Below are 16,375 nucleotides of genomic sequence, written 5' to 3' on the forward strand. Positions count from 1 at the left end.
TATTCAAGGGTAAAAAAAAAACAGCACTTTGGTTTGAATGTCACTTTTTTTTAGTCGGGTTTCAAAGAACACTTGTCAATCATTATTAGATTGTAATGGAGATTTAATGATAAAGTAAGAGCTACTGTATAAATCCCCTCACCTCAACCACTTTGAAAGTTTGAAAGAATAGGACAAGAACACGTGACATCATGTTAGCATGATTTTGTTTTATTTCTTCACTATTATGAAACATTGACAGTTCTAAGATTATGCAGATTTTGAGGAATATTCTGCGACTGGTATTAACCTGAAGGTGATCTCAAAATTGGTGTCAGAAAAAAAATAATCGTAACATTTCTCTAGATAGATGTTTCATATGAATGTGAGCTTTCCACTGTCTATCGATTTATTTAGTCATTTCACACACAAGAAATCAAGTCAAAAGAAAAGGAAAACAAAATGAAGGAAATGAGAAACGATAAAAGGCGAATAATTTGTCCGAAAACGTTTGAGACGCCGTAGCTCAAAAACTGCTGTTACAGACAGGCTCGTGCTTTACAACAATGGAGACCAATTTGTAATGGTAAAGTGATTTCAGATGGTTAGGCGTACTTGGCATAATCAAAATTATTTAAGCAACGACAACAACGACAACAACAACAACAAAAACAAAAGCAAATGACAGGCCTGTGTGATGAAATGAAACTTTCACAGAGACCTCCTTAATTTTTCTTCTGCGTTCGAATGTTTGTCAAGCAGTCATTATTCCAATGGTGAGATAAGTCACTTCTAAGACTTAGCCACGCAGCAGTACGAGTTGACGCCGTCAACGCAGACGAGATTACGTACGCAAGTTGTTAACGCGCACTCGTCAATGTCTAGACACAGAAAAACAAACAAATACAAATGGAAAGCATTAACTAAGCAATAATTAACAATACGGGAAAACGATTCTTTCAACAATAGTAGATAACAAGTTGGAAACAATATTTTCTGTTCAGTTTTATGCCATTTGGTAATCGTTAGTGCGATTAAAATAATGTATATGGGGCCCACAAATTCCCGAGCAATTCCAACGGACAAAAAACATACAAGATAAACAAAAACAAACACTGGCCGCAGCCAAATTGAAAAAGGGGAAAGAGTAACAAAATAAGACCAAGACTGTTCATGTAAGACGGCTAGAATACAATCTGACACCAGGTGGCGCTGTTGGGGGGGGGGTCTCTTAGGACGTCGAAATGACCATTGCTGCTCATCTTGGCGTGTGCGTTTAGTAACCATAGGGATATTGATGTTATTCTTGTTAGTGTCTTTTTGCAGTTGTTGCTGACGTTTTGGTTGATGTTACGATCTTCGGACAGTTTATTGCAGAACAAGATATTTATTACACGTTTATACCTACGGAACACCTGTGAAAATGTTGGGCAAATAATTCGCTGGGCAAAATATAAGCAACACAATGTGAATAGGCAATTTTGCCCAATAGTTGAACGTGTTAAGTATTCGCCCATCGTTGGTCGAATAATCAACCCTTTTGGCCCAACTTTTACTTGTTAGATTACATTAATGCAGAAAATAAAATAAAATAAAAATTTCTTTGAAATTTGGATGAAATTGGGCCCTATATATTTTGGTATATTTTGCAATGGAGCGCATGCATCATTTTCTTTTTTCAAAATGGCGACGGTGATTATCTTTGGATGGAATTTTCTTTCTAAAGTCATTGGTTAGCCCAACCCCCCCCCCCCCCCCCCCCCCACACACACACACACACACACACTCAAAAAAAAACAATGAACAGAAAATGAAAGAAGATGAAATAAGCTTTAATTTGATAGGTGTCTCAACTAAAGTTGGAGAGTTGTATTTCCCCTGAATTTCGGAAGTGGGCGAATTCATCACTAGGGTCTATGCCAGTTTATTTAATAGTCTGCAACAGTAAGTTGTTTGTGGTGACTATGACAATATGGAAAGCGCCACCAGTATCAGATGGTGACTTTGCCCGCACTGAACAGCGACCTCGTGTGCCAGATGACCCATTCTCCTTTGGCGTTCCCGAAGGGTCGTAGGTCGGCAACTGATATCCCCAATTTACAATGCTTCAGAAATCACAAAGGAATCGATTTGCAGGGACTTTATTTTATAAAGAGGTGCACGGTATCGGTAAAGCATAGATAGAAAAAAGCAAACATTAACGGGAAATGTAAGAGTAAACAAACTTACTAATCTGACACTCCTTTCCTTCGTAGCCAGCCACGCAATCGCATCGGTAGTCATTGATCAAATCGGTGCAAGCGCCACCATTTTGGCACGGCTGCGGGTCACATTCATCGATATCTGCAAAAGAGAACAAACAACGCATCATCACGACGTGTTCGGAGTTGGGCAATGTTGTGTTGTTATCCCTCATTTGCAATTCTTCAGGCGTTACAAAGGAATCGATTTTCATGGACGTTCAGTTAAGGAGAATACACTCGCAAGTGTGGATTCGTAATTCTTAAATTAAGAATCCACACTTGCGAGTGTATTCTTCGACTTAAACTATTGCGTCAACAGAAGTATTGGAAAGAATGTTGCAACCCGATGCCACTTTTTTTTCTTCATATATCGTCTCAATGAAGGTTATTCGTTGCAAAAATGATGATAAGACATGAATCTGGGACTGAGAAATGTTTCAAATTTTGTTAGGAAATACTTGAAATGACTCTCCATAGACTTCGAACACAAGCGCAGAAGTGGCGTCAGGTTGCAACATTTGTCCCTGGCGTGTTTAGCAATGCGTATCGCCACACCCGTACAATCAAGTCATTTTGTGTGTAAAGGCTCCTTACGACAAAATGGATAGTTCAGACGACGATTTCTTTCTGACTTAAGTAGTTTTTGCAGAGACGGCGGCGAATGTGACGGTGAAGATGCAACAGTAATTTTCGGAAAGCAAATTTTCACGCAGACGGTCCTATTCAGGATCATTATGGAGAACAATTGTCCGACGTGTTCAAAGTGTGGATTCGTAATTCCGAATCCACACTTTACTTAAGATTCGTAGATCCGAATCCGCACTTCTAACAATAGTGTGACGTCATAGCAATGATTTTAGTGGTACAAACACATGCCCCTCCATTTTGCATTCATTTTTCAAAGAGGACCATGGTAGAGAATTTAGAGGGAAACAACCCGGTACTGTAAGAGTAAGATTTGAGGCTTTGCATGGTGGAGATACTAAATAATGAAAGGTTTGCGGAAACAAACTAGGCTCAAGGAACACAGAGCACATGGACGGCGAGGGGATTTTGACAAATCGGCCATTGTCAAACATTTCCACATCAACGACCACAAAGTTGATTGGGATGCGGCCGAACTCATCGCACCGATCCAGTTCTGGCATCCAAGACGCATACGGGAAGCCATCGAGATCCACAAGCACAACACAGTTCCGCAAGACATCGGGTTTCACCTCAACGACATCTGGCTCCCACTTCTCCAGACTGATGGGTCTCCTATACCCTAGGTCCTCAGCTACCACCTTAGACTGATGGGTCTCCTATACCCTAGGTCCTCCCTCTACTGACACTGCAACCCTACTGTTCCACTTCAGGGGGCACCAAGCTTGCTCTAGGATCCCGTCTACTTGGCATCCTCACAGGATGCAACTTCACACTTCATTGATTTTGCCTTTTGCTACTTAAGTATTCACTTTCTTAGAGTTTAGGCACTCTCCTGAAGACGGTCACAGCATACTGACCGGAACGTCGAGTTTATACCTCTGGTTCTTTTCAGAACCATTCTCTTAGTTGAGAAATTATTCGCACATGGTGTTTCCGCAAACCTTTCATTACTGTAAGAGTAAACAAACGTACTGATCTGGCAGTCCTTTCCTTCGTAGCCAGCCACGCAATCACATCGGTAGTCATTGATCAAATCGGTGCAGACACCACCATTCTGGCATGGCTGCGAGTCACATTCATTGATATCTGCAAAACGGGATAAAACAGAGGAGCATCACAAGAGGGCGCTTCACCATGTCTCCAATTTTTGAATTTAATGTTTTGTGCCATGATATCTTCGGTCAAACTTTGAAATTTTTTTTAAAAACTTTTTGTTAATTTGTTTTTAATAAAGAAGTACATCTTTTTCCAACCTATCGCCCAAAACTACTACTTCTAGGAAGACCAGATGGCGCTGTGACGAATTATGGCGAATATAAAGGCTTTTGTAAGTATTTGGTTTAATCGCATTCTTTTAACCGGATACTTAGTGATATGGTAGAATTGTTACTGATTGTTATCGTTGTAGGCTTATTAAGGACCTCCCAAAAACTCCCCGGTAGTAATTAAATTGGAAACAAATATGGTTCTTGCGTAGCCAGTTTATTCCAATCAATGGACCAATGGAATACAGTCGATCACGCGACCAAGTTGTTAAGTTAAAAGTACTTTTTTTTTTAATTTTCAGGTAGCGGATACACCGCTTAGAAATAATTTATTCATAGAGATATAATTAAAAACTGGTTCAAGGCAACCACAGGAAATCTACAAAGATGCTTTCGGTTAAAAAAACACTGAATCCCTAATAACAGATTCTTAAGAAACATCTATAGATTTTTTTCATCAAATTTAAATTTATTTTAAGATGTTTTAATCCCCGAGTACATGGTGGCACGTTTCAGACTAACAGTTGTGCAGGCCTCTAGCGACTCGTTTATCCTAAAAACAGTTCAGTTAGGGCCCCCAAAGTCTACGGTTTCTGGTATGGAGCTTGCCCCAAAAGTGGTGCGGCGACGCGGGTTTTTCCCCCTTTACTTTTCTTGCCGCATTGCTTCAAATGTCGGCTGATGTTGCAGATGACGCTTCGATCCCCCTAAAAGGGTCGAGCTTGATGTGACCCCAGTGAGGCCAAAGAGCTTGAGAATTCTGCATCCACTTACGATCACGACTGACACGAACATTCTTGGGGAAATTTGGATAGTCAAGACAAAAATCAGAGAAAATGGTGACGTCAGAGCAACATCGACATCGTGCAAGAGCTGCCAGGCTAGCCATTAGTCTGCTCCCTTACAAATTGCGCTACATAAAAAGCGTTTACAGGCTCCAGATACACGACCATAGCTCCTCAGTCTGGCTTCCAGACGCACAATTACAACACCGTCTGCAAATGGTGCCCGACTAAATTGAGAGCAAAATAAATGGGGCCACATAAAGCTTATACTCGATCTTAACCCCATCTAAAAACACGTTCAAATTGTGCAGCAGCAAGATTCCAGTCAAACCAGTGTGTATGGCGGTTTTGAGACATCATTTTACATAAAAAAAAAACCTTTTAATTTTGCCGACGAGCATGCTCGGCTACGACAACGCGCGCACAAACCAGAACCGGAGACTTTTTTTTTTGCCTAAGGAATCGGCATCAGAGGTATACTTACTGATCTGACACTCCTTTCCTTCGTAGCCAGCCACGCAATCACATCGGTAGTCATTGATCAAATCGGTGCACGCACCACCGTTCTGGCATGGCTTCAGTTGTTCACATTCATTGATATCTGATTATCAATAACAAAAAATCAGGCCGAGTGATTTTTCGAGATCCTTCTTGATTCATTTCCCCCAAATTTGGCATACAAAATGAAACATGAACACTGAAAAAAATGTGTCCTTTTTAATCAATGATTTCTTTCTTATCCATGGCATGAAGTTATCATCATAATTGTATTTTGTTGTAAAAAACAACAACAAATATGTACAGGAAATAAAAGAATTGACGTTGCCATGATTTTACCCATACATGTGGAAAATCAAAGGCAGATATATCTTTCGGGAAACCGGGGGTGGGGATTGATGTTAAGGGGAGGTGGGGGGGGGGGTGAGTCTAAGGTATGACGAAGGCACACCTGTTTGTGTGGGTGGGTAGGCATTACATTCACTGTGTGGACTTCCGAACAAAAGAGGTCCAGATAAACCAGGTATAGAGGCGACGTTGTGTGGACTTGGGCAAGTCCACACAGTGTTTCCCCATTTCTGGAAAACAGGTTTAGAGGCATTTTGGGGTTTAGGTTTATCTGTGACAAAATGAAGAGAAACACTAAAGGGGATCATAGAAAAAAAATGGGTTAAAAGAGTTTTCACAGTGTGAGAAAAATGATTTTTTTTTCACTGGTTTTTCTTAACTACACGAAACCAAGGGAATGTCCACACTTGGTATGTAACGTAAACATGCGTGCGTGGGTGTGTGTGTGTGTGTGGGGGGGGGGGGGGGGGAGTCCGGGGGCATGCCCCGGAAATTGTAAAATCTACAATGCTTTCTCCTCAGCATTCATAAGGCATTTCGAGAACAAATTTAGGATTTTTAGCATTTCATGTATTATTTGTTTTGTCCCATTTTACGCCTATCATAACACGAGGCAGTCAGCGGGGGTGGGGTGGGGTGCATCTTCACCCCCCCCCCCCATCCGCATCACAAAAAAAATAACACTATCCTGAATCAACACTTTTAAGAAAAGTTTCGTCTAAAAAGTGACCCTAACATTGCTATTAATGGGCTGAAATAGTGATTAATACACTCAGCACGTACTGTAGAGATCAGCAAAACTGAGGAACCAAGCAAGCAAAATCACGAGGGGGCGGGCTACAGCCCCCCTCAGGCCCCACGCCCTAGGGGTGCAACCCTGCAACAAATATCCCGTAACTAGTGCTAAAATGCGCATACTTCAAAATTCTTTTAAAAATACTCAGAACTCTCACAGGTATTCAAGCTGCACAGAAAAATGATGATCAATGTGTCATCTTTCATTTTCTTTTCATTTTTGGGTGGGTTGACCATTGACTTTTCGAGATATTCTCACCCAAAGAAGACGACCCCTATTTTCCCCAAAGCGGAAAAGTAGCCATCTTGAAAAACGATCCCTCCACAACATGGCAAAATAGCGCCACTTTCGAGCCCAATAGCATCCAAAATGCTCAGAATTGGAAGCCCCAAGTCCGGGCCAGAGGTTCACTACCATATCTCTTCAATTCCCCAATCTTATGGCTCTCAAAACTCTCTAATATAGAATATTTTGAGGGTATAACTTTTATTCATGAGCTCGGTGGACGGATTTTTGGCCTATTTACAGGTGTGCACCCCTAGACCCGAAAATGTCATGTGACGTGAGTGTTTCGGAGCTCAAGCGCAAGACATTATTTGCAGGTGGTCTACTTACTGATCTCGCAGTCATTTCCCTCGAAGCCATCGGGACACACACAACTGTAGTCTTTGTACAAATCGTTGCAGGTAGCCCCATTCTGACACGGCTGGGAAGCGCAGTCGTCAACGTCTGAAAAAGAATTATTGAAACATGTCCAATGCACGAAACTCAATCAATCACGATAGCTTGTATAGCCTTTTTTGATTGTATCTTTGTTTTTAAATAAACTACAAAAATGCATTAACTGTGATTGTGACCGATTGATACCCACTAGGTTTATATGATCCTTTGCTTTTCATGCATGTTGTTTGTTTCGAATAATTACACCCTTCAGAATCGTTGAAACATTGATGAAACGTTATAACGGGAAAGAAATGGGAATTAGTTAATGCACACATTTCCTCAAAGGTTAAAAAGTCGAGAATGCTTGTTAACAGTAAGCACGTTAGCACATCCATAGAAGATTCATGTTTTGCAATGATCGGCCAGTATCCGCTCCGTTCACAAGTACACCCTCACCGGCAAACAAAGTACAGTTGGGAGGGGGGGGGGGTGACCGACCGACGCCATCTTGCCTGACTGCAATTTTGCCGCGACGCGCGGCCGTACCACTGCGTGTACATATAGTACAAATCCCCTGGTGTACGTGCGTCTCACACAAGGAACGGTGCGCGTCAACCAGCTAAATGTCCCGCCCATGGGACGTCGTTCTAGGTAAAAGAGCGCCCTCTTTGTTGGCGCACGGAGCTCATTGAGTCATCATCTAGTGAATCAACCATTTATTCAATGTATTGTGTTAGACGTTGTCAGGTTGGACGTTGTTATAACGCCTCTGGGTGAAGATGAACGTTCCATGCCTCTCATTATAAGACGCACACACACTGGGCAGCAGCCCTTTGAAGTGTTTGCTAAACGTTTACACGGTGCCTGAAAGTTCTACTATAAGTTAAACTGAGCTTCCCACCTTCACTGTCCCTCTTTCTTCGCCGCTTTGAAATTTGGGGAGAAGCAGAAATCTTTAAATTCCAATTGGAATACCCCTTCAGAAATGATTGTCCCGTAGTAATTGGACCCATGTTATGCAACTGTTGCTGTTACGCGTAAGTGTTTTTTTTATTATTATTATTATTTATTTTTTACTGTCCTTACTTTCAGCAGTTTTCTTGCACACGTAGCCGTATATTTGGCCGCACCAAACGTCTGACCACTGCGAGCCGAAGAATGTGGGATCGATGTGCGCACAGTCCTCGTTGCCAGCGTTGTCGGGTATCCGCGGACTCCAGTTGATGAAGTCCAGCTGGGAAACAAAGGGGAAAAAGGATTCTCGAGGCTCGAATATCGAGGATCAAATATAGACACCACAATAATAGCTAAAAAGGACGTACCTCTATTAGCCTTACTGAGTGTATGGCGGACGTGAAAGACAGACACTTTTTGTAGTGGGTTAACTTCCCTTTCTTTACCAAAATGTTCCACAAGAATGTTTAGAATGTGTTTTGCTGTAAATCAAATTTCAATTACGAACTAAAATCAGCTGTTTGAGGCTTTGATTTTGGAACATGAATAATAATGATGCATTTGTCTCAAAATTTAGCCCAACTTTCTTCTATAGGCCTACAGTAACGTTTCTCCTCTTAAACGAGTTAAAACGTTAACGAACGTTTGCAAAAAGCGTTTATAACGATTTAAAAACTCGCTTTTAGACATGTAGTGTATGAGACAAGTTTACTGTAGCGTCGTTTGACCTACCTGCGTTCCGTCGCTCCACTTAAACACCCCTTCCACCTCTTTATCGGTAAGACCAATCCAAAAACGGCCTCTACTGTAGCCCATGTGATCTGTTCACACAAACAAATCCTTGGTGTTATTCAACAGTACTTACAAGCAATAACAGTCGAAATTATAACAGTGGTTCTGAAACTGATGATAATCAACCAAACTCTGTAGGTTTTTCGTTTTTTTTTTTTTACGAGCAGTTTGATACAATGGGCTCGAAAGTGGCGCTATTTTGCCATGTTGCGGAGAATTAGTTTTACAGAATGGCTACTTTTCCGCTTTGGAAAAGGGAAAAATAGGGCTCGTTTTCTTTTTGAGAATTTCTCGCACAAAAAAATGAAAAGAAAATGAAACATGGCAAGTTGATCAACATTTTTTAGTGCAGCTTAAATACCTGTGACAGCTCTGAGTATTTTTACAAGCATTTTGAAGTATGGGCATTTAGCACTGATGTTTATGGGAATTTTAATACAGGGTACTATAGTTATCACATTTTTGCCATTCGTCTATAATTTCGATAAGCCTTAAAATATCAAGCGATTTATTATGCTTTCCCCTCAAAACGATGGTTGTAGTTTCTTACCGAAAATGAAGTTGCTTTCCTCCTTGCTGTGGATGCTGACGAGGCTTGCCCCGTCCGACTGGCATCTTCCTAGGGCGCCCTCCCACGTTTGCCGATCGCCGAAGTACTCATATTCATCCGAGAAGCGATAGCAGAAGTCTCCATAGTTGTTCCAGCCCGACTTGCAATGGTGGTCTGCGCATTGACACCGGAATGGGAAAAAATCACTTCGCTTACCCTGGATTGGACATTTGGGAGACATCCCCATAGACTTGTGCACAAATTTTTCAAACTTAAATGTGCCCTAACCCAATATTCCCTTGTCCTTTTTCCACGGGGGGCAGCTCGGGTGTCAAAGTCCAAGATTTGTTCACAGGGTGGGGGAAATGAGGGGATGCAGTCTACGCTTACAAAGCCCACCACCAAAGGACATGAGGGCATTGAATGAAGATTAGCACTTGAATACTGAATAAAGACGTTAATCACAGATCTTAAGGAAATGTTGTCCCCCCATTATTTAAATAAGTAACATTGGTCAGTCGAAGGGAGGCGGGTGGTCATCCCCTCGACCTTTTCCCTTGATCAATCCTTGAAAGTGGTATGTACGAGAGAAAGGGACCCCCCAAAATAAAAATATAGTACACCAAATAATTTGTTATGCACAATTAAGTGTTAATTTAAAATATTCTTTCGAATTCATTTAATATGGCTCGCATTTCTTGGCACAAAAAGTCACTGTCGTGATCATCCTTCCTGTGCTATACAATAAAAAGAAATGGTTTATTTTAGAGAAACAATGGCATTGTAAAACATCACATTTAGGGCAGAGTCACACAAGGTAACTTTTAAAGGCATGAGAAGAACAAAACACAGGACCCAATCCATGGCGCTGCTTGGCACAATAACTTGGTTTGCTAGACAATCCCAGTAATCACAGCGAAAGGCACGCTTACCGCAGAAGACAAAGTTGCTTAAATTTGTGACGTATACTTACAATAGAAATTTCCACACGCGCGCAATCGAAATAGTGCTTTAGGTTAGCTCATTTTTGTAAAACAGTAAGCACACATTTTCTTTTAACTGTTAGGCAGGGCTACGAATTTGGAGCCCGGTGTTTAATTATTGTTCAAGGATTTTCTCAAGAACATAACAGAGAATAAAAGCTTTCATGCCGTATTTTTTTCTCCTTGTGGATTCTCTGTAAATTGCCTCGTGTGACATGGCCTTTCGGCATTCAACTGGGTAGGCCTATTTGATAGCAAACTGTTGCAAACAATTAACACAAAACAATTTCCCCTCCCCCCTCAAAAAAAAAACCGTTATAAGCTTAGATCTGGGGCTTTACCTTCTTGGCAGTTTTTGCCAGTGTAACCTGCCTTGCAGTTACACTGGTAACCACCGGTCCCATCGCTTTGACAGACTCCGCCGTTAAGACACGGTTTGTCATCGCAGCTCGAGGCTGTGGAAAGTACATGTACCACAAAACAGTAAAGATAAATAAAAACCACACACAAACCGAAACCCGAGCCAATGCCGATATTTTAGGGGAACCCGACTAGTCCGTTCCTAATTATGCAAATGATCCAGTACCAGGGGAGTGAGCTGCTGGTGGTAACGTGGTGTGTTTGGACTGTATGGGGACGAGGTTTGAATATAGTACGTGTAATTCAAAGCTTCATGGCACGTTGACATACGTGTGATCCTCTTTTTGCAGATGTACCGGTAGTTACGAAAGCACCAGACATCATTCCAGTTGCCTCCGGGTCCGTAGAAGTCGGGGTCCATGTAGGCACAGTCCTCGTAGCCGTAGTTGTCTGGCAGCCCGGGACCCCAGTTGGTGTAGTCACTCTAAAACACAAACAAAAAAAGGAAAGTGAAACATTTTTTTCGAACAAACCTTAATTAAAGGACGAAAGGGGGAGGAGGAGGGGGGGGGGGCGAAGGAAGAGAGAAAACTCGCCTAACAACCCAGAAACAACAAACACATACACACCCTAGCACGTTTGTTTATGGTGTAAATCGAGGATTTTCTTTTGTTTCTCATCCCTTTTCCTTTGTTTGTACTTTAACTTTTTCGCAACAGCTCTCATTTGTTTTGTACAGGTTTTCTAGTCGAGGTCGTCCTTGATTTGGTTCTTGTCCTCGATTCATCGATGATGTTGCACGTGTGTGTCCTCGATTTACACCATAAACAAACGCTAGTGCGTTTTTGCCTGCAATCGCGGACACCCTATTGTCCCTCTTTTGTTTGTAACTGTTTAGGAAGACCTCCCATATGTTTTGTACACATCGCCGAATGGGGGACCCTTCGGGAATTGGGGACCCTATTGTCCTCTATTGTTCAACATCCGCTATTGAATGCGGGCTCCGTTGTTCAACGGAGCCTGCAAGCTCCACAACGTTTGATATTAGTGAATATGCAATATGGAATAGCCATCTATTATGAGTGGATTCGGCGATTAATTATGCAAAACAACACTGCGTCTTGATCTCCAGATTCTGACTATTTTACGGCCGCCCTCTATCGGGTCTCGGTAACCGGTTGTTGTATTTACAAAATTTTTCAGAAAATGGACCAATCAGCAGCTATTATTTTTTTGCACAAAATGACGTCACAATTTCTAGTCGAATTTTAGAGTATCATCCGCGAACAACGGACTACGCGCGCGCCAGCCAATCGCAGTCGACTTTAGAAAGTGTGACGTCATTTCGAGCAGAAACTCTGCCTCAGTTAAAAGGTCAATTTGGCTGCCGTGGTTTTTTTTTTAAAATACAACAACGGGTAATCGATGACCCGATAAAAGGCGCCCGCTGAATGGTCAAGGTGGTGGAGTTGGAAGGGAAGAAAGAACGGCCGGAAGGCTGTTGATGATATGAACAACTGTTGTGGGGGATGGGAAAAGGGGAGAGGATGGAACCTCATTCGACGTAGAGGGCGTTGTTTTCCCTTTTGGATGTCTTTCTTTTAATATTTAACGAATCCTAAAATGGAAAGGGAACGGGTAGTTAAACAACATTATCGACTTGCAGACATTGATCTTAAATCCTTCAATACAAAAAATCGGCATGTAGTTTGAGAGCCATGGATCTCGCTGCACACACCTCCCTCCGGTGTTGAGGTACTCGTACTCGAGTACTATTCGAGTCCTTTTTAATGAGTACGAGTACTTGTACTCGTATGTCAGTTATCGTACTCGAAATGACGATACTCGTACTCGGGCAGCAAAGCACTTGTACTCGAAATGTCGAAATTGTACTCGATCATCAAAGTACCCGTATTCGAATAGCAGTACTCGAGAAAAAAGGCTATAGCTTGACTTAACCACGGCCTTACTGATACTTTCAGTTTGAAATTGTTGATCGGCTTGCGGAGACTCAAAGTTTCCTGATTTCCCTCTGTGCACAGCCGCACAAACACATTCAACAGCTAGCCGTGAGTGGGTCTGTATATCGGTCGGACTGGGCCTAGGCCAATTACAAACAATGAACCATTTGTTATGTACTGGAAATAAGAAATACTCGTACTCGTACTCGTACTCGGAATACAAGTACTCGTACTCGGTAACCTAAGTACTCAGCAGTACTTGGTACTCGGAAAAAAGTGCTCGACTACAACACTGCCTCCCTCCTTTGTATTTATATTTGAGGTATTATTAAGCAAAAGTAAAATGACATATCACCTTGGTTCCGTCAGTCCAGACATAATCACCCTCAGTATCGAAGTCGCTGTATCCCAACCAGTACGTATGACCTACCCGTCGGTTGTCTGGAGTTAAAAACAAAATCACCCTTGAGAGTTGAAGATTTTTACGTATTAGTTTATGGCGTGTGAATTACATGTGTGTGTGTGTTCTTGTGTTTAGATTGCAATGAGTTTGTGTCTGCATTCAATAGGGGACGTTGAACAATAGAGGACAATTGGGTCCCCAATTCTCGAAGGTCCCCAATTTGGCGACCGTGTACAAAACATACAAACAGTACAAACAGAAAAGGGACAATAGGGGGTCCCCGATTGCAGGCAAATTGACAATTGGGTGCGTTAACTACCTACGTATACAGGGCTTTTGAATGCATCCCAATGCCAGATTCACCGCTAGTTAAAGCTATAGTCCATCATTTGCAGCAATCCGAAAAGTAATTGGCGTAATTTTTGTTGAAAAACATACTTGGTTGAAAGATAGTAAGTGGACTAAACTCCCTGTGAAATTATTCTTTCTGGCAAGCTGTCATTTTGAAGTAATCAACGAAAGAAGGCCTTTCCAATGGTGCGTCTTAAGACGCACCATAGGAAAATTTAAATTAGTAGTTCGTTTTGTTATTCGGCGAAGCGCGAGCAAGCATTGGTAGACGCACACGCGCGCACGGCTGCTATAATTCGTCGGATCAGTGCGCTACATCGCGTAGCTGCAATCGGCTCAGTGAGAACGTGCCTCGGACGCTGAATTCAGGCCCAATTCAAAACATGATTCAGCAACTTTTGAATTGAAATTGAGATCCTAGAATGCTGTTTTTCTCGGAATTTACAGCTGAGGCTGAGCTGAAACTTCATCAGGTTTGTTGTTCAGTATCCTTCATTAGATTTTAAACACTTTTGTTGCTTCAAACGAACAAAATGCACAAATTACAAATGATGGACTATAGCTTTAACCGGACCCCATTTTTGAAGTCCAAAAGACAAAGGGGTCAGAGAACCAGACTAGAGCTATCTTGGACACTATCGGACAATAGCTGGCGCTATTCGTAACGGCAATTTTGCAAACAGACACACAATAAGCCATTTGCGAGTTAAACGCTGACTTAATCCAATGCTTTGCATATTTTAACTTTGCATTCTCCCAACCAAAGAGACTGTTACTACATAAGGGCAAGCCTTATGCTAGCAACGCCCAGCTCTGGCATGGTCTGGTGTCTTTGTGCCATTCTCACCCATTGTGAGCGATGTATTGATGCTGAGCGTCTCTTACGTAACTATGCAAGAGCTTGCCCCGAATCATGTGATTAGCAACAGTGTCTTTGGTCTGGAGAATTCAAAGTTAAAATGTGCCAAGCATTCTGTGCAAATCAGTGTACCAGATGTTATTGAAATGTAAATCCCAAAGGGTATAGGTTACTCGCAAATGGCTTATTTCGCGGGCAGGAGGACTGCAGTGACTCGTCAGAAATATAATACAGTTATGTAATCCCTTAAGAATGGAAGTGAGTCTATAGCCATAATAAAGAAAAGGCAATACGTACTATATAGGAACATTTGCTCTTGTGAACTGTGTACGCTGGCCAAGTCGCCACCTTTGGCCTTGCATTTCAATCTGGCCGCCATAAACGTTTCCATATCGGTGCTGTAAAAGTAGCAGTTCCCGTCCAGGCGAAGCCATCCTTGGTCGCAAGCTAAATTCAGCAAAGACAACATTTAACAAAATTAGTAACCATTTTTAGTTAATGAAAAAATATTAAACTCAAGGGCCGTATTTTTACCTATAGAGGGCGCTGTTGAGATGGATTTTTGCCTTAACCTTTCAATGAGGATATGCTTAAAATAAAGCATTTTAAATGCCACGCCGGGGTAAATGGTTTCTTTCGTAGTAGGCAAATGAATTTTATACACTGCATAAAAATTCGAAAGGAGACTTGCAAGCGACTAGTTTTGCTTGCGTTGTGTGGTTAAAAAAGGGCCTCCCAAAAAAACTTAAATAAAAATACGTAGAAGGCCTTACCACCTGCAAGAATATCCTCGGCCGAAGCACCCACAATGATACCTGAAATAGAATTCATGACAGCGGTCAATTAATTTCTGGATAAGTGCGATTGATAGGTTTTCAAAAAGCCATTTGCGAGTGACCTATACCCTTTGGGATTTACATTTGAAAAACATCTGGTACACTGACTTGCTCAGAATGCTTGGAACATTTGAACTTTGAATTCTCCAGACCAAAGACACTGTTGATTATCACATGATTCGGGACAAGCTCTTGCATAGTAACGTAAGAGACGTTCAGCACCAATACATTGTTCACAATGGGAGAGGATGGCACAAAGACACCAGACCATACCGGAGCTGGCGGTTGCTAGCATAAGGCTTGCCCCGAATCACGTGATATAGTAACAGTCTCTTTGGTCGGGAGAATGCAAAGTTAAAACGTGCAAAGCATTGGATTAAGTCAGCGTTCCAGATTTTATTCAAATGTAACTCGCAAATGGCTTATTCCAGACATCCCATGGTAGAAAGCTGCATACCATGCTTACTCCAGGTGAGTCGTACTGTGTCCCATGCCCTTAAACTGCCTTTCAGTACGTGCGTTACCGGATCTTTGCATCTGTTTGACCAATAGTTCGGTCTGTATTGGGTGAAACGCCAGTAAATATGCCTGAAATTGGCTACGCCGACCAAATCACGATTTTCATGCCTTCAAATTCTCCGGTATTAGAGCATTTTGTGGGCCATGAACTTGAGGGTTTGTAAAAAGGAATGATGGAAGCCGTGCACAGGACTGGGAGGTCATCTATTATGTTAGTTTTTTTTTTTAACACAGCCGGTTAAATTGAGTAAAATAGCATTGCCAATGTCAGAGAAAGAAAAAAACAAAAACGTTTACAGCAATGAAAACAGTCCCAAAATATTACATAAGTAAAGACAATCGCTTGCACGCAATGGTCCCCTGATTTAAAAAAAGAAAGAAACAAAGATGTCAGCGGAAATGTGGTCAGTCTTAACAGAGGCTGTCCGCGATGGAACTAGCCTTGGTGCAGGCGTTTGTTTTTTAGTGTCCGTGGTGGTATCTGGCCACTAAAAACAACACCTCGCTGCAAACTGATTTCCACATTGTAGACGCAAGATTTTCTGGTATTTTTTTTTTTAGCCTAACATCTTTAAAAAGGAA

General features: G+C 41.8%; 1 protein-coding gene across 1 annotated transcript; it reads right to left on the bottom strand.

Annotated features, from left to right (window-relative positions):
- Nucleotides 1–190: 190 nt before the first annotated feature.
- Nucleotides 191–15,309, bottom strand: LOC119735387 (fibropellin-1-like). The gene is made up of 12 exons (XM_038209085.1): nucleotides 15,212–15,309; nucleotides 14,736–14,885; nucleotides 13,181–13,266; nucleotides 11,195–11,348; nucleotides 10,846–10,959; nucleotides 9,522–9,695; nucleotides 8,912–9,000; nucleotides 8,312–8,459; nucleotides 7,178–7,291; nucleotides 5,405–5,521; nucleotides 2,209–2,322; nucleotides 191–860 (listed from the first exon to the last, which is right to left on the bottom strand). The coding sequence occupies exons 1-12, from the start codon at nucleotides 15,267–15,269 to the stop codon at nucleotides 772–774; spliced, it is 1,407 nt and encodes a 468-aa protein (XP_038065013.1). The 5' UTR covers nucleotides 15,270–15,309; the 3' UTR covers nucleotides 191–771.
- Between the last annotated feature and the right edge of the window lie 1,066 nt (nucleotides 15,310–16,375).

Source organism: Patiria miniata, unplaced genomic scaffold, assembly GCF_015706575.1.
Source record: "Patiria miniata isolate m_02_andy unplaced genomic scaffold, ASM1570657v1 HiC_scaffold_29, whole genome shotgun sequence".
NCBI lineage: Eukaryota > Metazoa > Echinodermata > Asteroidea > Valvatida > Asterinidae > Patiria > Patiria miniata.

Bases quoted from the DNA above. Each gene is read 5' to 3' on its own strand.
- LOC119735387 (XM_038209085.1), bottom strand. From the start codon at position 15,269: ATGAATTCTATTTCAGGTATCATTGTGGGTGCTTCGGCCGAGGATATT. The intron at 7,292-8,311 runs GTAAGGACAGTA...ATTCTTTTTCAG, and splicing joins GTGCAAGAAAACTGCTGAAA to ACGTTGACGACTGCGCTTCC. The intron at 861-2,208 runs GTAAGTTTGTTT...TTCTGTGTCTAG, and splicing joins AGGAAAGGAGTGTCAGATTA to ACATTGACGAGTGCGCGTTA.